Source organism: Diuraphis noxia, unplaced genomic scaffold (assembly GCF_037042655.1).
Source record: "Diuraphis noxia isolate RWA-SAM2 unplaced genomic scaffold, SU_Dnox_SAM2 contig0002, whole genome shotgun sequence".
In the NCBI taxonomy this organism is placed as follows: domain Eukaryota; kingdom Metazoa; phylum Arthropoda; class Insecta; order Hemiptera; family Aphididae; genus Diuraphis; species Diuraphis noxia.
The window spans coordinates 26815332-26841174 of NW_028301712.1; the positions used below are offsets into that span (position 1 = coordinate 26815332).

The 25843-nt window shown below is 34.5% G+C and overlaps 2 protein-coding genes across 5 annotated transcripts in view; both read right to left on the reverse strand.

Moving 5' to 3' along the window:
* LOC107165518 (discoidin domain-containing receptor 2-like) overlaps positions 1 to 25843 on the reverse strand; it is a 255393-nt gene that overhangs the window by 212479 nt on the left and 17071 nt on the right. The window lies entirely within an intron of this gene.
* LOC107168816 (uncharacterized) lies at positions 7077 to 7871 on the reverse strand. The gene is made up of 2 exons (XM_089218351.1): positions 7471 to 7871; positions 7077 to 7389 (listed from the first exon to the last, which is right to left on the reverse strand). Exons 1-2 carry the CDS (start codon positions 7869 to 7871, stop codon positions 7077 to 7079), a joined length of 714 nt encoding a protein of 237 aa, XP_089074477.1.

Consider the following 25843-nt stretch of genomic DNA (forward strand, 5'->3'; position numbering starts at 1 on the left):
ATGACGTAATAAACCGATAACTTATATGTATATAAACGGTTTTTCTATCCGAAAGCGACATTTCCGCATGGGGGGGGGGGGGCTTTGATTAAATTCTTAGAACTGTCATTCGTACTAGATTGGGGAATGCGGTATTTCGATGTGATGTTTGAGACGATTGGGCACGTGTAGAAGATTTACTCGTGAAGTAAGTATTTTATTAGGTAATATTAGTACGATTTCAAACAGACGAGACGCTTCCAAACAAAGGAAATGTAGTCTACAACAAATAATAATATGTAAAACATAGATTGTTATTACAGTACGTAATATAAATGACATTTTAATTTATTACAATAAAAGTAGTATTTATAAGTTTGTACAGAAAAATGATTTTTAATGAAAAAATTCGAATTAAGGTATGAAGTATTGTTTAAACAATTATCATCTCAGTATGCATATATACTTGCAGTAGACTTTCTAAAACATCTCGTACCTACTTTATAATCTTATTACGATTTTCTTATATAATTATCAGAACTTATAACCATTTTAATTACTAAAAGCAAGTTTTTCGTTTTAATTTTGGTTTTACTTATTTTATCCTTTGGAAACACCTAAGAAAATGTGTTGTGTTTCATTTTTTGTTAAAAGTAAAAACTTTATAATATCTGTTCAAAAATACATTAAAAATATTGTCATAATGACATAACCTCAAGAATACAAAATTAAATTTTACCGTGATGGCACCAAGTTTTGTTTTACTATAATATAACATTCGGGAGAAACTCGCGAAATAATTTCGACGGAGAACCCCCGCTAAGTAAAGGGAGGTGTAATAGGAACCATGTAATTTGTCGCGGGATAAAATAAACAAAAAAAGGTTGGGTACGACTAAAACGACTTCGATGGTTGTTTCAGCTTCGTGTCTCGGTTAGCGACGTTAATCCAAACAAATATTGGTACAGTGTTAACCTAAACTCAAAATGCATATTTATTTTATTTATTCATTAAATGATAATAATGTACCGGCTTAATCATTTGGAAATTTTTTAATTTCGCCACAGCATTTTATTCGTAACGGTTTTTAATGTAATAAACTAATAACCATACTCAAGGTAAGTATACTAAATCTAATATAATATTATGTTATAAAAGTATTTATACATACACATACATATATAATATGAAACGTACGAAACTAATGTTTTTAATTGAATTTTGCGTTGTTGAATAGTTTCAAGTGGGTACTTTTTTTAATAGTTTTATCTAATTATAACACAAGCATTAATGACTAATAAAAAAAATTAAAATTAATATAATTATACATTTTAATTTTGTATTGAACTACCTACATGATTTTTTACTTTTGTTAATTTTAAAACGTCTTATATTTAAGCAGAATATTTTTCTTTAAAATTTAATTATGTGCTAAAAATGCATATATTATATACCATCGTATACATTTTTACCGCAATAACTAAAATTTACCATTCATAAAATATAAATATGAGCATTCTAAATTTATACGTTGTAAATAATGCACCCATATACCGCGGATCTCTTACAGCCACAGTACTTCAGCTTAGCCTTCAGTACCTTATCTTCCCATAAACTTAACCTATAATCGATCAATTAGGTATTCGGTTCAATAATCAATATATTTTATACTCAGTATATTTCACTTATACCTGTTAAGTTTTCAATAAAATCCCTCAAGAAAATATTAAATTAAAAACAGGTGCCAGATATTCTGTTATTGTCTGGAAAAATACGTAAAATAAGAATGTGTGGTGCGCTAAAAATCATACATAACATAATATTGCGTTGTCGCAACATTCTTTTTTTTATACACTTAAAAAACGTATGATACTGACATGACGTATATACTTACAGGGGTTGTGAAAATTTTTTGGGTCTAGTGCCAAATTTTTTCAATCAAGGGTTCGACATTTTTTCACGTGCACAAAATTTTTAAATACAAAATGGAACATAATAAATAGTATTAATATAATTTATTTTACGTAGGAATATTATAATTTTTTAAATGTATATAATTTTTTTCTCTGAATTTGTTTACAATCAAAATTTTATGAACATTATAATTTTTACAAACGTGCCTGCACTTTTGCATGCCTGCCATGCGTTCGACACCCCTGGTATATACTATTAAACCACTCTGTATAACATATTAGTATACATTACACAATAGTATAAAATGTATATTGTACTGTATACCATACGGTCTGAGGCGGTCTGCAGGTCCTAACCTCTCCGGTCATCTGGGAGAGTTGTTGCACGGTGCGGGTAGAGATTATATTATTGTAATGTACGCAGGGAAATAAAATTATATGCGTATACCAGTCGCCGAACCGCCTCGGCCGACGCCACCGCCGACACCCATGGGTGTAATAAAACAAACAAAACGCAACGGTATATATATGCGCATTGGTGACGGGAAGAGGACTTTTGAATAAACAATCAATTTTTTATTATTATTATTATTATTCATCGTCTATGCACCGCGCCGGCTGGCCATCGATATTGTACATAATAATATAATATATCATATAATATCGTATACGACGTGACACTCGCGTGGCGGATAAATCAAATTCGTTGACAAGTAATGCACGAAGCCTTTATGCTAATAATCGTCGTTGAATGAGTGGGGTTCAAAGTTCAGCAGTCGTACGCTGCAGTTGTGCTCGTTTGTATAATAACTCGTCATATTATTATTATATAACACGCGATGCTCCTGTACCAGTGCTGCAGTTTTTGAGGACGAAGGAAATACGAAAGGAAAAAACCGTCTGCACATACGGGGAAACGGGGAAACCTATACAACGGCAACGACCTTTTTCTGTATATATATAGTTTCTATATTAACAACCGACCCACCGACGGCTGGACGACGTCTTCCTCATGCTTGCCTAACCGTAAATCGCAATACGCATTTTCGCACTTTTTCCCTTCATATATTTAATTTATTCCACGTGAGCTGAAATAAAACTGAAATCGCCCCGGTATACGCGTGAATCGCACACGTACTGCAGTCAGTTTTTTTTACCTACCTACATAGTATTATTATTATTTGCGATTTATTTATTAAAGACCTTTTTTTCTCTTTTAAATTCGTAGAAGACATTTGGATCGGAGAAAATGACAGTCGTGTACAACGACGACATATATTATAAGCTACATCGACTGTGCGTGCTTAACATACCTATATATAACTTTTAAACATGTTTACGTTTACATATATTTACATACAATAAAGTTGTATTGACACAGTAAAAATACAAATGTAACAATAATCGTACAGTAATACGATTTTCTGTAAATTGTCTATAGAGATTTTTCGTAGATGATAATATACCCAATAAGTGCGTATGTAAAAAGCAAAATAAATAAATAAATAAGTAAGTAATTAAGTGAGTAGAAGTGAGGGAGTATAAGTAAGTAAGTAATGAATATAGCCTCGAGAAAGGAACTATGCCCTTCACAAAAGAAAAAAGATGATAAGAGAGGAAATAATTTTTATAAATAAAATGAATCTGGGTTTGGCACAGTACTTTTTTATTCTTCAAACAAAAGTTTATTAAACCATTTTGTTAGAGTTGTGCATTAAACCTGAATATAATATATAAAGTAATTATTAACTCTTGGAGTATATACATTATAAAATGAAGAAATTCAAAGAAGGTACGTCAAAAAAAGATGATAATGTACAGAGCTTAGGAATGAGCATGTAGTAGAAACACTGCAGTAGAATCGTACTAACCAAATTCAATTCAATCTCAATTTAAAATATAATTTTTTTTAATGACATTATTTATATATTTTATTTGTTGTTTGTTCAAATAAGTAATACACTTAATATCTGTTAACAAGGAAAACTCGTTCTTACGACCAAATTTAATATTCAAGAAGTAATACACAGCAGTAGATTCAAAATGAGTGTACATAATAATAAAAAGGTCTGCAGAACTATAGACTATAGAAGCAAACTTTGTTGATCACTCTACTGTAAAATTATAAATATTTGTAACATACATTTAAAACATATTTTATTCTTGTTTTAACTACTACCTATAGGCATGATTTCAAATATTATTTATATTTGATTTAATACGATTCCACATGTTCGTTACCCAAGAATTATAAACTCGAAGTTTTAATAGCTACTATAATCTTTAAGCACGTTATTAATATAATATTAAATTATTAACTATTAAGTCTGACGGATACTATACTGGTACAAGAGCTGCGCATCAAACGAATAATAATTATTCTTGGCCTATACAACAAGAGAGAGTGTGCGTCCTGTTACGCTTCGTAAAGTGGTGAAAAAAAATAATGTAAATGTATAATATATATTTTACAGTAATTATGAAGGTTGTGTTTTAAATTACTAAAGACTATAGTTAAAATATAATTACAAACTAAAAATGTAATTAATTTTACTAAAATTATTTTGAAGTTTATACACTTTCATTATAGACACACTATTTTGCTCTTCGTTGTAATTGAATGTCATATACTATAATATACAAAAATATATTAAATATTATAATAGGTATAGTGTTTGAATCGCGACATCCATATACGAACGGTTTGCTTAACTATTACAATTTTTAATCGTTATTAAATTGTATAACATATATTTCACATCATGCCATCATAATTATACGCATGTGGTATAAGATAATATGTATAATACACATTAAGGATAATGCGTTTATAGAATGCAATTATTGAGCAACTACATTGTACGTAAAAAGGATATAAAATAATAATAGTATTTGTTTGCTCATTAGAATAACAATAATTAATGCTGGTTTGGAATAGGTATACCGAGTGATTCATCAAATATGCTCACCCCTTTTTCCTTCAATACACGTTTTAAATTCTTAAGATTTTGTGAAACATTTGTAGAGTAGGTATTCTGTAAAATACACCAACATTTTTGAAAAAAATATTCTTTAAATAATGTGTAGTTTAAAAGAGGGTTTCTCATTTGAAAAAAAATAGAAGTTTGTATCACCCCAAAAGACACTATTTAAGTAGAACTAGAAGAAGTATAGAACAAAAAATCAAAAAATCAAGAATTTGAATAAATTCATCATTAAACGGAAACTTCGATTGTTAGTAAAGTAACTGTCAAGAAGAACATTTTAAGTTATAAAATAATTATGCTTATACAATGATAGTACAATTTTCACGATGATATGCTAAAAATGTTAAAATAAAAAAATGATGAACAATATATTTTGTCAACGTATTTTCTTATTTTGTAGGAATTTATCCCAAAGTTGAATAAAAATTTTTTTCTTAATGAGTCTGTCATTTGATTATAAAATTACTTGTGTAAAGAGATATGAAAACATTGAAATTGAAATAAAGTAAAGAAATAGGTAATTATTTAACTCTAATACTCTAATAAATTTAATTTATAGCAATTATTTCAATTGAAAGTATATATTAACGAATTTACTAAACTTTAGAGGACCGTAAATAAATTAAGTAGTGAATAGAAATTTCAGGTGATATGACTATCAAAATTGTCAGAAAAAAATCCTTACCAGAACCCGTTAAACAATTTTGTATTGTTACTATTAAAAAAATTAAGATTATTTTGCTGCTGGTACAATAATTCATGTTAAAAAAATGTTGAAATTGTAATAAAAATATTGCCGATTAAATATTAAGAAACACGTCTTTTTTGTTTTTAAGAAATTTCATCGATCCATTATCATTAAAAACTTCGTGTGTAATACTTACAATGATATAATAATATGTAATTTGTACTTATATAATATACTAGGTAATATTGTAATATCCCAGACGTTAACCCAACTATTGATTCTGTTGCGTTAATTATCCTGTTTTTTTTTTAAATAAAAAAATCCTTTCTTTTATCCTCTGTTCTTTTGAAACTGCATGTAATTTAAGTACGGAAACGGTGTGGCTGATGCGCAACAAATGCGGTCGGTTTCATTGTTTTACGATGACGCCGAAGCGTTATAGGACCGCGCAGTGCAGTGGCGGCTGTCCCCGCACAAGGAGGGTTTAACGACACACTGTGGACTTATGTTTTCGAAATATGAAAATATATAAACAGAAAATATTATTTTTTCTACTGGAACCATTTTCGGATCGATTTGAATCACGAGAGCGCACGCGCGCGCAAACAGTTTATACTCCCATAGGGCACTCTGATTGCGATCTCCGTTTGTTTTCTCGTAAAAGGTGTACTGTATCTATACAATATTATGCATAAATAAACTCAATGAACAAATGCAATATATCATTAAGTAATGTTGTGCGCCCGTCAGCAGTGTCTGAACCGTGTGGTCTGTTTCTCTCTCAACTCTCTCCCTCACTCTCTCGGTTAGGCTCAATCATCTCGTTCTCTTATTTCTTTTTTTCTTCCCGTTATATACACATCGCCCATCCGTAACTATGTTTTCCGGACCCTTTTTGGCTATATGTATCGTAATTACCCGAAAACGATTTAACCGACGGGCTACAACATATACATATACACGCGCGTAATGGCCTCCGAAACCTTTTAAGTAGGTCGGGATACGAAAAACGGCACGATTCTATTAATTAATAATGACTCCGTAATGATTATATCTCGGTTAGATCGGGAACGGCGCCGCACGTGATCGCGTTTTCAGTTTTATTAATTCAAAATAACGAAAGGATTTTATTTATTTATGTTTTTTTTCCGCCCACTTCCAAACGTGTATTATATAGGTAAGCGATTTTGCACCGGTGAAACAGATTACCGAGCAGTACGGCGCGCGGCGTGGCAATCGCCGTCTTGTGATTGAAATTTTATTATTACTGCCCATAATACACCTTTTTTTTCGTTAGTATCGAGAACCGGAGTAGGAACCATGGTGCCAGTACATCTCCTCCGGCCCCTATCATTTATTGATTATAATTAATAACCAATTACACATTTACGTAGCTGCGACGGGCCAATCTCCGGTTCGATAGCTATTACAATAGGTAGGTTGTTATGTACAGTAATATTCGAGAGCTTGCCTTCAGCTACATTTTTAAGAAACTTAACTACGCAATCATTAGTTCGGTGAATCCGAAGGTCTTTTGTGCGGCCTGACGACGTCGTTCCTCATCCTTTGCAGTAATGATGTTTTCCACCATTCGATAAAAAAGTTTGAAAGTTTAAGAACCACATGCTTCTCGGTTGGATCCGGCGTCAGAGTCTCAAACACTAGACCGCAGATAATTTCGGGCACGTCAATGGTGCTCGGACGACAACTTAGCTGGAAGATTAGTGCTTTCCAGAATCCTTCCCAGTAGACGCACTGGAATAACGTGTGTTCGGCGGTGTCCGAGTCATCTTCACACTGCCAGCAACGTGGACTGGCGGCCCTGCCCTTACGATGGAGGTATCACTGGAAACAACCATGGCCCGTAGGTGCCTGTGTCATGTAGTACGTCAGACACACTTACGGGATGGTTCCTAGCCATCTTCCCAAGTCAGGGATGACGCAGCACGTCCATGACACTTTTGAGGTTGCTTGCCATCTAGCCTGCCAGGCACCGATCGTTGCGTTTCTCGCCTCACGTTTCGCGGTTGCTTTGGAAGGCAGTTGTTCGCCGGGCTCCAATACAGCGCGCAGTCGGGATCTGATACTACGTTTCTCCAGTCTGAGCAGATCGGCGGGTGGCACGCAGGCCAGAACCAGAGTGACCTGGTCCAACATGATGCGATAAGACCGGATCATTCTCATGGCGGCAGTCCTCTGTGGACGGTTCAAGATCGTTCTGGTTCTGGCAAAATTTGTGATGACGGAGATCCAGACAGGAGCGGCGTACGACAGCTGAGTGAATACAACAGACGCTAGCAGCATCCTCTTTCATCAAACCGGTCCACTTATGTTTGGCATAAGCCTGGATAGAGTAGCGGCTGAGCGGGCTGGCTTCGTTACGATAGTGTTCGCGTGGGCTGCAAAAGTCAGACGCTTGTCCAGAATGACCCGAGGTACCAGTCGGGGTGGGACAAACGTCTCCGGGACAGGATCACCGCTTCACTCTTCTGATGAGCCAACTCCAGGCCGCTGCTCCGCATCCAGTCGTTGATGGCCATCATTGTGTGGATTGATTGCGTCTTCGAATTGCTGCCCGATCACGGCCATTCCTACGACTGTGAGAGTGAGATCGTTCTCAAAGCTGACGAGCTGCACTTTAGGTGGCGTGTCCATCATCAGGAGGGAATCATAGGCGACATTTCACAAGGCTGGGCCAAGAACAGAACCCTGTGGCACTCCGCAGGTCACCAACCTCTCCGCCATATCTTCACCAGTCAGCAGCGTTCTATCAGTCAGCCAAGACCAGAGCATCTCTACCAGGTACTCCGGGGTGTTGATGTGCCTCAAGGCTGCGTTGATTACAGGCCACTTCAAGGAATTTAAGGTATTTCTGACGTCCAGAGTTACCAAAACGCAGAGACTCTTATTTCTCGGGCTGCCTGTGTGGCGATGCCGAGTACCTTGCCATTTCAGACTCCGTGCTGATCTGTTCCCCGTGCTCGTCCAGATGATCCTAGAGCCTTTAGAGAAGGAGCCTCTCGAGCAACTTGCCTGGGGTGTCCAGCATACAGATCGGCCTATATCTCGACGGGGCGTTCGGAGGTTTGTCTGGGCCCTTACAGAGCCATGCCCTCTTCCAACATGGCGGAAACGTCAGCAAGTCATTGAAAACCCTGAGGACTGCGCTGGACTGGGTGGACGTGGTAGTCCTGAGGATCTCGTTGGGAATCTCCGAAGGTCCGGCTGACTTGCCCGGTGCGAGCCTCTTGACCGCTCTACCGAGTTCTTCTGGCTTGAATCCTGAAATGATTTGGGTAAACTCTAGCCTGTTCAGTACCTGGTCAAACGCCTGGAAGATGTTGTACATCGCTGAGGAAGGATCCAAGCCCCAATCCGTGACGAAAGCTGCCGGGAACAGAAAGTAGGCGATGATAGCCTCCCTGCCCCCGGAGTCCACGGCTGGGTTGCGTCGGCTGACGACTTGGCACTAGACTTCTGTGTCAGTTTCCATCGCAACGTCCGTCTTTACTTTCTGCAGGAGCTGGCCAATTGGCACCTTTGGTGTCCGTGTTCTTCTGCGAGCAGATGCCGCCTTCGACTCTATGACCACATTATTATCCCAAAAGTCAGGGGTCAGAATCATATCCATGGAGACATCAGCAGTGGAGACGTTCTTATTGATTGTATGTCTGTGTGAGGTGGTCCGAACTCTGGTAGGTTCAGCACATTCCCCCTCTTCGAGAGAAGGGAATCTACCATTTGGTGCGCCTCATCGGTTTGAACTAGCAGTCTTTGTAAGTAACCTTTCAAGTTCAAGGAAATGTTCGCTGTTTTTTCGATAATTTTCTTTGAGTATGGACCTCATTTTGTTCAATTTTTCCCTGAGGCTCGCATTGACCTGAGGTGGTTCCAAGGTAGCCTGGGAGGTTTCTGCAGTCTTTGTCTTTTTTTCTCAGGCTCGAATAGGCGTCATGGTTCCGATTGAAGACGTCCGCTTCAATCAGTGCCGCCACGACCCGGCTAGTGAGGTCCATTTCACCGTCTAAGCTGGCGTAAGACATTGTGCTACCAGGGGCCTGAGCCCTGGGTCACTGGTGAACTGAATTGTCTTCGCCTGCCTGTTTTTTGGTCCGACTTTTCTTATTCACCGTCCCGGCTGAACTGCTGTCTTGGTGGTCGCGCACGGGGTCTTGTAGCCGACGGGTAAGGATCTGCTTTTGTGCACCTGCGCGCATGGGGCTGCTGCTGTTGGGCGCTGAGCGTGATTTAGGACGCACCTGCTCGCATGGATTTGACGATGCCTTGAGTAGTGACTGCCTTTGAAGAGCTACCGACCGCTGGGTACGTGTCTGCTCTGAAGCGCTGCCACGACTCGACTAAAGCGCTGTCACGGCTCGACTTGAAACACTACCACGACTCGACTAGCTCATAATACACTGCACGGTACAGTTGTCTGTCCGTTCAAACAATAAACCGCCGTGTGGGTATTTTAATTTCATCTGAGCGTGATTGTTTCGTTTTTGGTTTTCATTCTTATCGACGACCACCACACAATAACGAATAAATTATATCGCGGAACTCATCGGTAAACAATATAAATCACCATACCTATAACGGTACGTTTGATTTATCCAACATTCACCAGTATACCAAATTAAAAATAAATTAAAAATTATGTAATCATTAGATACTTAAATTAATTTTGTCTAATTCAATTTCGATGTGATTGAACATAAGTTATAACACCCATGGTTTATCACGCACGTGCAGTTAATTTAAATTTACCAAATCATTTTGTACATGAATATTATTTATATGAATCCAAGTCATATTTTGTTTGCGTAAAAACATCACAACAAATATAGTTTAAATGACGGCAAAATAATATTATATTAATGAAATTGAAAAACGAGATTTATGAAAGCATTGTGTTATAACAAGAGGGAAACGCTCTCATGGGAATTGAAAAGTTCAAGTATTGAATAAAAACAAACATAGTGAAATGGGCTGAGTTAAGCCGACCGGAGAAATGCCATAATATATAATTGTTTGTCCGCAGTATATAATTTTTTTTTTAAATTTATAGAATGAATTGTTTTCCAATGAACGTTCTAAGCTATATGTAGTCCCATTCGGCTGCCGTCACAACTGAAGTAGTTTTCGTAACGAATTTAAAAAGCAAATTTTTAACCGTAATTTATTCTTCAGCGCATTTCTATATTCTGTAGCCCATAAATGGTGTATATAGTTTTGATGCTCGAACACTCGCGAGTGTGGTGAACAAAATGGCTTTTGACAAAAGATCAAAAATGGTTACGTGTAATTACAATCTAAATGACCGCTATTGGAAATCGGCTTAAAATTATGTATGTATAGGTATACATATTTATGAGCAGGATGGTAGTGCACGCGAGAGATGATTTGCATTTTGTACCGTTCTCACAAGAAGCCTTTTATTATACCCTACGATGTTTTGCTAAGGTTTACAATATTATTAGCACTAACAAAAGTAGAAGTAGTAGTAGTTGTTGTTGTTGTTGTAGTTGTGGTATAGTGTGGTAGTTGTTATGGTAGTTGTTATGGTACCGCACTGTTAAAGTCTGCATTTGTATACATGGAAGTATAGTTACCTCATATTATAGCTAGGTATATGTTCAAAATTATTGCAGGATAATGACGGATTGCAGTCTGGACGAAATGATGACAGACGGAAATGGATATAGTCCCTAAAATTCATTTTGTTTTATTCGATGCAAATAATCGGGAAAATTAAATTAAATTCTTAATTTTATCACGGAGGGGATTCTTACTTTTTGACTTTTTTCCTATCTCTTATCTCGTGATTTTTCTAAAACCACTTTTTACAACGTTGGCTGAACAGAGTATTTTGTTTAAAAAAGGAAACGGACATTATATATATACAATGATGTAATCTATAGCGTAATATGTTGAACGAATGAATGGAACAGTTTCAAATCGTAACAATAAGTCGTCATATTTCCCCAAAAACTACACGAATTGGCTGCAGACGGAACGATGAAGGACTCTCAAATAAAAATCGTATTCGCATGAAAAAAATTATCATTATTAAGAGGGAGATGACGACAGCACCAGTTCGTATATTATCAACCGTACCGCCGCCCCGTCGAGGTGACGTGAAAGCGCAGTAAATGTTCGCTAATTCAATGAAAATTTAATTTGTACCATCCAAGTTTTTTCGGTGTTTATTTCGAAAACGTACGGTGAATCGTTAAGTAGGAGAATCGGCTATACCTATATAGGTGTCGTGCCTGCACTGTGCAGACTCCAACTAAAATGTATACAGTTTTCCTAAAACCTAACACTATATACATACACTGCAGCAGTATTGCAGAGCACAGCAATGATTTTAACGATAACTGTTTATTGTATAGAGCAGTAGGGTTTTTACGCGGTTATATTATAATATAATAATATTTCTGTTGTTATCGTGTATTGTATACGGGACGTAAAATAATATTATTAATATTAAACGCCGAGCCAGAGCACATCAATGCAGCTGCAGCAGTTACAAAATAAACACGTCGCGCGCATAAGATATTTAGATGGTATCATCGTCATCGTAGCGCTAAACGTATATTATACTATTATTACGCCGTTAAAACAACGGAATGATCAAATAATAAGTATTGTTTCGCGATGACATTAAATTGGCGCCATCTAAAACGTTTATATAGCGTCGAAAATGATAACATGTTACTATTATATCGACTTTGACTGTAATTCATTTATATAATATTATATTAACGTTATCGGTGCACCCGATGAAAATAAAATATAAATATCGACGACTTCGATTCGTTGTCGGTTCGAGAGCGCAACGATACGGTACAAAGTTGAACATAAAACAATCATCGACGAGATCGATGCATGTTATTATAATGATATTATTACTATTATTATTATTATTTAAATTCTCTTGACGATCAAACACTCGTTAAAAGTCGTTACCGCGCACTAACTAGGTAGTTAAATATGACTCGACGTTTGTGAATGCATCATCAATATAGTATCTATGTGCAGCTTTTACTGCATAGTTTGAAGTGCAATATTATTATTATTGGTAGTAGTAGTGCATAGTTTCGTCTTATTTATAAGCACTAATTAAGTTTAGTCAAGTAGAGGATTATTATTGAACAAAACGTTCTCGAAACTTTAAACAGGAATAATAATATGCTTGTTAATAAAAGCCATAATATTAAAATATGTATTTATGGAATGCATGCGGACATAGCGACAAAATGTAGGTAGGTACTGCTCGTTTTATTATGATATAAAAATACGATTTATCAATAAATAAAAAAATACCACATAAAAGAATGGAAAAAAAGACAAACGTCGAACATTTACCGGCGTAATACATTAGACTATTCATGGTCGTTGTAAAAACATATTATATAATATTATATACAATATGAGCACGTTTATATATTATATATATAAGAGGATTCAATCTAAGGTAATTACACATTTTCTCGAAAAGTTTTTGGAACAAAAAACAAAAACAAACATATAGAATCTATATTATAGATACTTACCTATTTATGTATGATACTCGTATTTTTGAAAAATAACGTTACATTTTTATAAATTTTTATCGTTATTATTTTTTCCATTTTCATTTTAAGGACGATGCATTTTTCATTTTGTTTTAAAAATCCGAATATTTTTCTGTGAATTTCTAACGCATGCATTTTGATATTGTCATATCTTGTGTTTAAAGTTTTGGCGAGAGCACAGTTGATCTAGTACTCCACTCATTGCTAATTTTAACTTATGAGTTATGACTAATTAACCTTATTAACTCGTTAAAAATTAAAATTGTATTCATTGAAATTTTCAAAAAAGTATTCTGCGTCATCGGCATGTGTAATTTTAAAAATATGTCTTCCCGGCATCAAGCAAAATAGTTGAGAGCTTAAAATATTTTTTTAAAAAAAAACGATGGAAAAAATATCATAAAATTTTAATTTAAAATTAAATCATCAAAATATGATATGAAAAAAATATGTTTTTCAAATACGCTAAACTTAAATTATATTTCATATTGCAATATCATACCTTTAAATGTTTACAGCTATAATGTGTAATGATGCAGGTACATATAGGTCCTACAGTAGTAGTAAGTAGGATTGGTAGAAACAATATAACACCGTTAATCGTGTTAACGCATCACGGTCGGCGGACAGCTTGGTGGTCTGTAATGGCGTAACTATATCATTATAATATTATGTACCTACACTGCTGTAACGTCTACTGTCTCATCTGCCGTCGCTCGATGACAATTTTATTTTTTAATATACTCACAATACAATAATATGTATAATGTAAATATATATATGTATGTATGTTTGTCACAATTATCGTTCTCCAAACGACGACTACCTGCGGTTGACATTGATTGTTTAACGGCGAAGAGCGTGAGCGACGTGTTGCAGGGGCATCGAGTTAATGCGTTTTAAAAAGGATTAAATAAAAAATTTCCACGATAACGAAAATTTCCACGTGGTGGCGGCTTCCGAAGGTGTGACCGGTCAGAACGAAAATTAAAAGTGGATAAACGAAAGTCGAGTTCGAGGTTAGGCGTAAAACTTTTCGTTTATCCATATACGTGGACGTCTTGGAATTCCCGTGTTTTTTCAATGTGCTTAAAAAATTTAGTGCCCTCGTGTACCCTGCATCATTATAATGCATATAATATTATGCATCCGTCACCTCATACAGACATACGGTTCGCCAAGTTTCCACTCTCTGCAGAAACGGATAGTGTGTGACACATTTTATATGACGGGTGACCCGCACTGAAATAAGACACGATAGAATTTCCTTATAATCCGATGTCGTAACATTATATTATATCGTTAAGCCTACATTTAGGCAAAATAATTGGACGTTTAGACCATGTTGTACTCTATCACGCGAATATTGAGCTGCAGTCATATTTCATTTCGTCAGTACGATGGATTTCCTTTTTTCAAATTTGACGTATATTATGAAAATTAAAAAAAACATAACTACAAAGAGAAATTAAAAATGTTGAGATTTAATTTTTGCACAAACTCGGCGCTGTAATAATAAATTAAGACTTATAAAGTATACTTAGTATACTTATATAGTGACGCAGTTCGTATTATTTCCAAAAAAAAAAAACAAAAACAACGCAACGCAAAATCTGACGAAAAGACAAACGAATAACGTTTAAAAAGAAAATAACGATATTGCATGTCCAGGTACGTACGTATAATATTTATATTTTCTCTGGTCCATTCGACGTCGTTTTATGTGCATATCTTGGTCTGTATATATGCTATTAGAGTGTGTAGTCGGTAACGCAGGTAGTATCTGCACGAGGGTCGGAAGAAAATTCGTCTACAAAGTTTGCAAGACGATTTAAAATGAAAATCTCTTTTCTGCCCATCCCTAGGGCGCGATTATATGATTTTTTTTCGGAACCTTGTCACTGCATCCCTTTTTTTATTTTAAAGCGATACGAGTGCGTAACGTTATTTTAATTTGTTTATATTTTTAAAAATATTTTCAGGATAGTAAATTTAATAATATAATGTTTATTCACCAAATGTGATTTTATTCTTGACATTTGGTACGCGTTACGTGATGGACGATTTTTTTGTTCGTCAAAACGCTGTATTTTTATAATTTGTTTAAAATATAATTAATTTTATTCACTCGCGTTTATAACAATCACTACCCATTGAATTAATAAAAAAAATTAATTTTTTACTCACTCGTTAATATAAAAACGCATTTAATATGATATGTTCGCTTAAATACATTTATACAAGTGTAATGTAATAATTTTATGATATTATAACTACTATTAACTTCTCGTTTTTGGCACGTCGAAATAACTTAAATGGTATTATATTATGTTATTCGCAATAAAATATAATACCATCATCGTGATAAAAGAACTTCGTCCCAACAGAGTTCAATAACGAACACTATACAATAATTATTATTATTTTTCTAATATGTATAAATTGTATAATGTATATTGTATATACTAATATACTATATATATATATATATATATATATATAAAAAAAGATGAGTCTTCATTATACTACATTTTCTTTGAAGCGATTATTATTATAATATATCGTTATGTTGTATTTCGTTACGAGGGCATAGTTGATACGATAACGGTGTTATTATAATAAAGTTGAGGTTAAGAATTAATTGAGTAGATACCTATTTGAACTAAAAAATGCTTGACGTATATTCGGAAACGTCTTTACTGTTAAAAATATCCATATACAATATATTTATTGTGCATAGAGTTGTCGGCGAGGATGTATATACATGCGAGAAAACACGTAATGGGTCATTTGTTCGAAATACTATAACAATCCGGTACGGAGTCTTTTATCCCCATTGCAGCCACAGCCGCAAAAGCCTTTGAGTCACTTAAGCTATTTATATTTTATACACAATAGTATAAAAAAAAAAAAAAAAAAAAGAAAAAAAAAAGAGTAGAACATTTTTATTGTACCCTGAAATAATATACTTTTTTAATTGGCTATCGTATAATATATCTCTATAGAGAGACTCGCTAACGAGAACGAATTTGGCGTCTGCAGCATCCTCATAGGACATGGGTGAACGCTTCTCTTATTCCGTTAGCGTCGGATTCAGACTGCAGACTTACGGGCGTGCGGTCTCTCATCTGTCCGTCTCTAAATTTAATTGGCCGGACGGTCGTAGCTCGCCCTACCACCATCATCACCACCACCACCACTACCACCACCTTCACTGTCATCAACGAGCACCCCAATCACTATCACTATCCCCGAAAACACCCCCCCCCCCCCACAGTGCATGCGGCGACGATTCTAGCGGTTCCAATATCAATCTGGTCGAATGTTGTTCGAACATCGCCGATTCCGGTATACGGTATACGTTGGCGAACAAACGATTTATCGGGGAGGGACGATTGCACCCGCCAGAGAGAAAAATACTTCACGGCTGCGGTCGTGGCGTGAGAGAGAGGAAGCTGGAGCGAGTTAAAATGAAAAAAAAACAAAATAAGGAATAGTATACTACCGTGGGCAAACGGGGTGAGCCGTGTTGACGGTTTTCCCGGGACGGGGTTGATTTATGAACGTTCAACGCCATTTCCACACTCGCGTCAGAAAACTCTGTAGATCGCACCACCCACCCCTGCCAACCGACAATACATATTATACCTTCCTCGCCAGCGACGTCACCCAACCCTTCCTCACTGTATACTAGTCACCCGTCACAAAATTACTGTGCAGCTCCGAATGCGCTGCAGCCGCACAGGAAGACGAAGGCGCTGCCGACGACTACGCGACGATGACGACGAAAATAGGCAACTGTTGATATTTGTGGATTCGTAAGAGGGTCGTAAGAAAAGACGGAAACATTGTTGGAAGAAATAATGATTTTTCTTGTTTCTAGTGAGTATATAGAGGTTCTCAATTTCGTTTTATACATGTATATATATATATATATATATCGGATGGCGTTTTAGAACTAGGCAAAAAAAAAAAATGTACACACACACACACGACGGTAATGGGTTTTCGCAAAACTTTAAAACTCTAACCGATTCGTAAAAATAATATCCACATTCAAAAGCCGTGTGTGTTTAACTGAAAAATGGACTTTTCACTGGTGCTCATACGTATATACTATATTTACTATACTGTTGTATATGTATATAATAATATATGATCGCCTAGCATCATAACCCGTGTATATATTATATATATATATATATATATATATGGTGTGGAAAATTAGGAAACGGTATTAAATACTACGGATATACGTATAGGGGTATAGGTATACCGACGTAGGACGCGAAATGAGGTTTCCTTATTTAATGTCTTTTTTTTCTCTTATTTCCTGTTAGGACGTGTACGTATAGGTAATTATTGTTTCTCAGTTGCAGACAAAATATTTCTCTTTGTTTAAAATATTACAGTTGTGGAAAACATATTATATAATATTATCATAAGTAAATATTATAGTATACGCGGCTAGGTATAACAATAGATATGTATAGGTAAGTACACGAAAAGTGTAGTATTGCAACTTCGGAAAATCGCATTTTTTGATTTTAATTCCTCAGTGGACACAGATTTTGGTCAAAACAGAAAGATCGTTATTAAATCTTCTTCGTTTTTGATATCGAACAAAACGACTAGTTTAACGATATAATAGGTATAGGTTAACATTAAAAATAACTTTTAAAAGTAACATTGCGAGCATTTCAAATAATTTATATTTAATGCTGTATTATGTATATTTTATAATATAACACATATATATCATATATATATAATATATACACGCTGCAGCGCTGGAACTTATAATGTGAAATCCGCAGAGAGGAATATTTCCAGACAAAAGTTTTAGCCGGTAATCATAATAAATATAACTTAGCCAAAATAAAATTTGGCAATGTTAAATTTTAAAAAGAAACTTTTCGGGAGCAACAAAGAATATTATATTTGTTTCATTATAATACGGTGTACAATGAAAAGTTATGTGTTTTATCGGACGTAAGTGGGTTAATGATATTTATATCACGATTTTCGTGTTAATAATTTCTAATGCAAAATAATATAATATAATATGTGTGTGTGTGCCATAAGACGGCGAGTGTGCAGCTTAAACGATAATATCCAATTATGTATGGGTCGCAGCACTCGTGCACTGTATACGTAGGACAATGAAATCGATTCGAAAAACCTGAAAACATCATGTACCTATATATATATACGGTCACTTAAACAAATAAAGTAATAATAATTCGTTGGAATTTCGATAAAAATATTTTCTCAACTTGTAGAATTAATTTCCGCTCCAAAGTATCGTAACTCTACAGACAGCCGCGGCGAAATCAATTCGAATCGTTAAACCAACTACGCACCTCATCATGACCCGAGCGGCAATCGACGGCGTCGATAATAATAATAAATAATAAATTGAAAATAATTCGAATCTCTGAACGTTTTTATCGATACCGAAACACGTGTGACTGGAGTAATAATAAGATCGTCATACATACGCACCAAACCCGCGTTTAATATTGTTGTGTTTAACCAGCAGTGTTCCGAGATTTTCCTATTTTATTAATATTATATATGACTACCTATAGTTTATCGTTATTACCTTCATTGTGTTTTACGAACCGCCATGTATATCTACATTTCCGGAGAGGTATATACGTTCCCAAAAACGGATGGCTTATGTTATACAGCTCCATAAATCACCCGTTTTTGGGAACGTATAGACATCTCCGGAAACGGCTGTATGACATAAGCGGAAGAGGTACAAAAATTACATATCATTTACGCCAAAGGTAAACATAATTTTAAATTTTAATAAATCGTTTGATTTTATTGATTTCTTAAAAAAATTTCATAAAACCTATACATACAAACAAGTATAATTTTTATAGATTGATTGAGTTCAATATAGTTCTAAATTTAATGTCTGTTATATTGTTAGGCCTACCCAACCTACCTAAGATTTTGGCATTTTTGTACGATATGAGTTTATTTTCCTTATCTCATTTGTTGCTCATGTCTTTCACTGGTTTACAGACATTATTTTAACGTTTAAACGACTACGGCGCTCCAAGGTATACCTATTACTTAGTGTCTTAGAGAACGCTGGAGTAAATAAAAATCACGAATGCCGGTTGACGTCGAGCCGACGTGGTATCGTGTATGCACCGTGACCACGGTAGTGGTACCGAAAATGGTCGGTAGTGGTTGAAGCAGAAACAAGAGCAAAAGCAGCAGCAAGTAGCAGTATAGTACACTACAGTATATAGAACCGCATGGTTTTGTAGTATAGTACTATAGTATAGTGATGGTTTAGGACGCCCGAGGGAACTGTTATAATATGTGCGTCGGAAAACCGTGTAACAGACAGGGTCTCTGCACGGCCCGGCGGCGATTATTCTCTCTCTAAAATTGATATAGTATTGTACGCCGATGGGTTATATATTTTTATTTAGCGTCTCCTTTTCACTTTCTCTCTATCTCTCTCTCTCCCGCCGCCACCATTAAAGGCCCGTTAAATCCCTGAAATTCGATGCGATGTGTCCTAAAAAAAGACGTACGGTTTTCTTCAGATAATATCATCTGTATACCGAAAAACGTATAAGACTCTCCACCATCACACACCTCCTTCACTGTCCCTCTCTGTCTCTAGTTTCCGTTCTTTTTCTCTACCCCCTCGTCGGCGCGGCGTCTCGCGTCTCTAGCGCAGTGTACTACAGTATTATATATATTATGCTCTCTTCCGCGGTGACCCGGAAAGTATGGGGCGGCTGGTGCGTCTCTTACACATTGAATTGCGGATATAATAATACCTATATCCACACATATAAATGTTGATGTATATAGTGTGTGTATATACCTCTATATACAATAGTTATAATATATATATATGCGAATATGGCGCGCGTTAGATTTTATCTCCGTACCGAGTTCGTTCGTCGTACACGCACTTATAATACTATATTGTGTGTATTACACACGCGGTTCGTATTGCAGTCAAAGCGATTGCCGTAATACGACGAGGCCTGTCCTATATTTTGTATTATGTAGTGTAGTATAACACCACAGCACACGCACGCTCGTACAATATTTTATCAGGTACGTATAACGGCCGAGTCGGAGCTGGCAATACAACAAATCTGGTCAAATTGAGCGCAATGGTCACGTCCTATACGGCTGCCGCTGCTGTTGCGTATAATACGGAATTCCTCGCACAATATTGCCTCATCCTCTCCTCCTCAGACTTTACTGCGTCTGTGACCTCAGTCCTGCTGTTCCCCGGCAATATAATATGATGTCCACCCATCACCCAGTCACCCACCCAGCCGCCGCGCCGGTGTCGTAGTATGTACGCGAGTTATATAGGAATCGTAATAATAATAACCGCTGTGTAGTTGTTGTTATTACCGGTCAAAATTGTATTACCAGCCGGTCGTAAATATACACGTACACTGCAATATATATGACGGGACAGGAGTGGCGAAAGAATCGCCGCCAACAGTATGGCGGGTCGCGATCTCGTGGTGTCCAGATAGGGTGCGGACGCTAGTGAAATCAAACCTATCGACTTTAGGCTGTCGTCGCCACTTATATTGTTGAACGTCATATTAAATTCGGCTGGCGTGTATTCCAGTTAGGTATACGCAGTGTTGGAAATATGAAATATTTCTCGTGAAACATTGAATTTTTTTATGATACAAATATTAATGATGATTATTCATCAATAATCTAATCAAAGAAAACCATCTGCACTGATGAATAGTTAGTGATTGCGTTTTCCCTGATATTATAAAATTGTGAAGGTATGTTATGATTTATGACAGTTATAAGTAAAAATAAAACTTATTTAGGAAAAAAAAGTTATTGTAATCATTAAATGTTTCACAATTTAAATTTCATGAAATTTTCAAACACTAAATATTATATTATGTAGTATGTTAGGTACAATAAATTGTGTATTTTATATTTAATAGTGATGCAACTGTATTCTAGTCCGTATATAACAAACGTCTACAAAAGTGTAAAATATCGAGAAAATAATGGAGGTTACCCATTTACAATGCCTTATTATAATATAATATATTATAATATACGTAATATTGTATGAATCGTTAATATTGTCTATAAGTTGTTCGGGTCTACATTGAAATTCGTTCGTATTTTCGTTATGATTTTGTTGACGAATTTACTGTATAGGTACCTATTTAATTTTTGAAAAATTAAGAGATGTTTAATATAATCATATTCACAGTATTTGGTGGGCAGAGTAAAATAATAATACATAATAATTCATTATCAATTTAATACGTATCACTTAAACACTGTTAGTATGAAATCTCTAGAAATTTGGTTTTTCAAGTAGGTACTACGAATAATTTAAACGAGAACATTATTGTTTGGCAATACTTTTCATTAAATTTTATTTTGTTTTCCAATCAGATTGTATATAATATATTATTCCTAATACCCACACACATATTTTTAATAATCAAAATTTGGTGTAAGCACTGAATATTATATTGATGAAATATAATTTTGAAAGGTCTGAGTTGCACCTACTTATTATTATAGTTTTCGATGAAATTATTATTTTTGTTGTTCCTTGTAGAAATATAGAAACAATTTAAACCAACCGTCTTTTCTATATTGCAAAAAAAAAAATAGATTCAAACTTTATCATTTAACTTTTCATAAAAATGTGAAAAATTGCTCCGTTATAAAACTAATGATAAAATACACCGAAAAAAAAGAAATTATTTTTTCTCGTACTTATTAAAAAATATTTCAGATGCCTCAGAAAAATATAGCTGAATGGATGTTACAGATATTTATTTTATAATTTTCATCATAAACACATCGCATGTCTGTATAATAAGTAGTATAAATGTATAAAAGTGTGAATTCTCAAATGTTTTACACTAAAAAATTCACGAGCACATCCATTCCTAGTGTGATACGATGTTCTCGTACAACAACTAAACTTCAAGATAACAAAGGAAAATGAACTTTAGAAAGATCTATCATACTTACGACGAAATAGATAAGCTATATCAGGTAATCTATATGATATAATGAATGTCATAAATCATAAAATAAATAAAAATTTTTTCCAAAATAATATCATAATATCATATAGTATATGCACTTTGGGGCTTCCGAGTCCATTTTTTACAGGGATATGAAAAAAGTTGTTGAAGTATGGCTAACACGATCAATTATAATTTTGCACTTATATATTTTGTGAAAACTTATATGATGCTTCTAACCAACAATATTTGTCCTGTCACAACAAATTAATATAATATTTAATTTCGAGTACAAAACTTTTGTTCAAACAATATTTTTTTAACATATTCTTTTCACAGCCTAAAATAATTTTTTAGTTTAATTTTCATCCGTTTTGTAAATAATAATATTAACTTAAATAAATAATCGATTAGTCAATTAATTTTCGTCAATTTAAACGTGAAATACATTAAAAACTAGACTTTTAAACCGTGTTTCATTTAAAACTGTAAAAATCGGATCGAAATTCCCAAATCGATATAACTTACAAATAAAAAAATAATATACGAATTCGAGTTATAAATTATAATATCTCTTTATGTTCCTATGATGCATTTTAAAATATACCATTACTTTAAAGTTTATACCAATACATAAATCTCACGAAAATGTTTTTATTTATTGTTTACGTTAAGATTTTAATAATCGGAGAGCGAATTTTTATGTATTTATTCGTTTACTGAAGAACTGCTTTTAAATAGATTAATAAAAATGCAAAGTGGTTTGGTGTTTACATTGAGTTGCGTACGCGTTTTGAGTGTACGCACCAGCCGGCGTTGCTAGCTACCGGATGGGTGACTGTCTGAAATTTGTAGCAACAAAATCCTTTGAACACATATAATGCGTGTTCCAAACCAACCGTTCAAAATTATCGACCAATTCAAAATTAGAAAAAATCATGAGACATATAAAACCGTATATAATTCATAAAACTGTCCACTATAGTATCTCATGAGATAGATAAAACGGAAAAGATTTACTCAGAACTCGATATTTTTGGTTAATAATATAACAATATGTTCTTTTTTTAAATTAAGCTGTGTCTCGGACTAGATCCGACTATTAGGCCTGCAATCAAATATACATTATATGTACATATGCTCCCGATACGACCACGGCTGTCGTAGCACAGCATACTTATCTTGGTGTCATTGTGACAATATTGACGTTTTACTACATTCATGCAAATGCGTTTTATAAGTAATTTCAAACTCGACCTTACAATAAGTATGTTTTTTTGAAAATGAACCAATAGTAAAGAGTATAAGCTGCATCGATAATAACTGCAGTGTGTATGATATTATGATTATTACGGCGAAAATGATTTTTTTCACAAATGTCTCGACAGCTGGTATAGGAACAAAAATCTTGGTAACAAAATATGACGTCTGCCACGAACTCACTAAAGAAAACATTACGAATGACTTTTGTGAAAAGAATCTTTTGAAGTCCGAACGTTCGCCATTCGGATCGTTAATTGTTTGATGTGAAAGATGTCTCCTGGCTCTTTTTAATTTCGTCCTCCATTGGTCGTACATAGTCGGCTTTGGGCTTTCGTCAAACACGACTTTGACGTCGGAAAAAATGAAATTGTACGAATGTACAATGTACGTATTATAAACGATGATGATAATAATATGACATCTAGCGATGCTGCTGCTAGTATTCTCACCGACCAAGTACTTAAATAATTGTGTTCAGTACGAAATTCTAAGTGTGTAATACCTGCAAGAGTACCTAAATGTTTTTTATAGTTTTTTCTTCGTTTCATTTTAGATTGATTGGCTGATATATAAATTATATTAATACATTTTGATGGTTGTACAAATATAAAATAAATGCTCGTGGTGCGGTGTCCGGCTTTCAGTCTCAAAACGTGCCTGAGATCCAGCACTAGTCGGTCCCACTTGTTCCCGGATGGGTGACCACTCGGATTCTTAGAGGCAATTCTTTGCCACCTATACATGACGTGTTTGTACTAACCGTATCATCCATAACGATCACAATTCCCTCAATAACAATTAATGATCATTATTGTGAGGCTTAAGTTTGAAAATAAAATGTTGATCACAATATTACCATAATTTTTGTTCACATAGATTAATATACTAAAATTTTTATAGTTTGTAAACTAAATATTATCCATAGCTTATGGAGATGATGAATGAACCATTTTAAATGTTTTCAAACTCAATGTAGCTTGATTGATATAGTCTGTACTCTGCATGTAGATGATAAAGACAAACAGAAATTGACTAGGTAGGTACTCCATGTTTATGTGTACGGATTAAATATACACTTTGAGGTGTGTGGAAGCAAAGTCTAGTTTAATATAAATTGTGCAGTACGAACTTTTTTATATTTAATCCTCTATTGACAACTCTTGAGAGTAAATATTACTGCTCGTGTATACGTTTTTTTTTATACATTCCATCTATAATATCCTAATGGTTGCGTGTAATTCTATCACCTTTGATTTTGTTTTGAAAGTATCGTTATTTACATCTTTCTTTGCTGTATTTACCTGTAACATTTTCTTTACACCTAACTAATAACTATATTATGTACCTATCTTATTTTATAATTTTGTCATTCCTATTGCATTCCATATGCATTATTATTACCGTGTTTGCGCGTAAAATATTGCAAAGGACTTGCGTCCGTTTATAAATAAAATGAAAAAAAATATAAATATAGGATGGGATAACGGCAGGGAAAATATTGAATTATACGCGAGTATATGATATTATAATATTATACATAGGGAGATACCTATACGGGTACATGGGTGTGCAGTGTGCCGTGTGTGTTAACGTGCGTACAGTGCATAATATATATAATATATTGTTAGGTTAGCGAAGTAGAATGTGTACCGTCTACGTGATCGGAGACATCAATAAGTCGTCGAACGTAATAATAATATATACACTTATAAAGTTATATACCTATACGATGCCTATGAACAATATATCTATAATATTTCTCGCACAGTGTGTACCACCTCATATTACATAATTATAATAATAATATTGTAAATATTAAATTATTATAATGTATATCTCGAGCGATTATAAATTATAATAGATATCAGTACATATAATATTAGAATGTCCGTAATAGTAAAATATGAATGAGTGTGCGCCGTGCAATAAATTTTCAAAAATAAACTTTATAGTTTTTACAACAAGTTTCCTCGGTCATTCGAATATTAAATAGTACACATTGCACAATATATGTATTGCGTGAACTGTATATAAGTTATATAGTAATTATTACCATAGTGGTAACTTATCATAAACCACCATTGTTGTGGTGGTCTGTAAGGGGGTTTTTTTTTTGTTTAAGGGTTCATCTGTAGGTTTTTGTCTCGTAAAAAATAAACGTTGGGGAGAGGTCAGATTCATCTCATCATTATTGGCTATTTTTATCGTATCATATCATAATAAGCAAAAAACGATCGTTTATAATAGGTACTAGGTAGCTTAATGCGATCTGCTCATCCTAGAATACGTTCATATCTTATAAATTGACATATGCAATGTTAAAAACAAATATATAAAACAATTATTATCTTTTTGAAATAATGCATTTTAATGAGAATTGTGAGTAATATTAATAACGACCAGA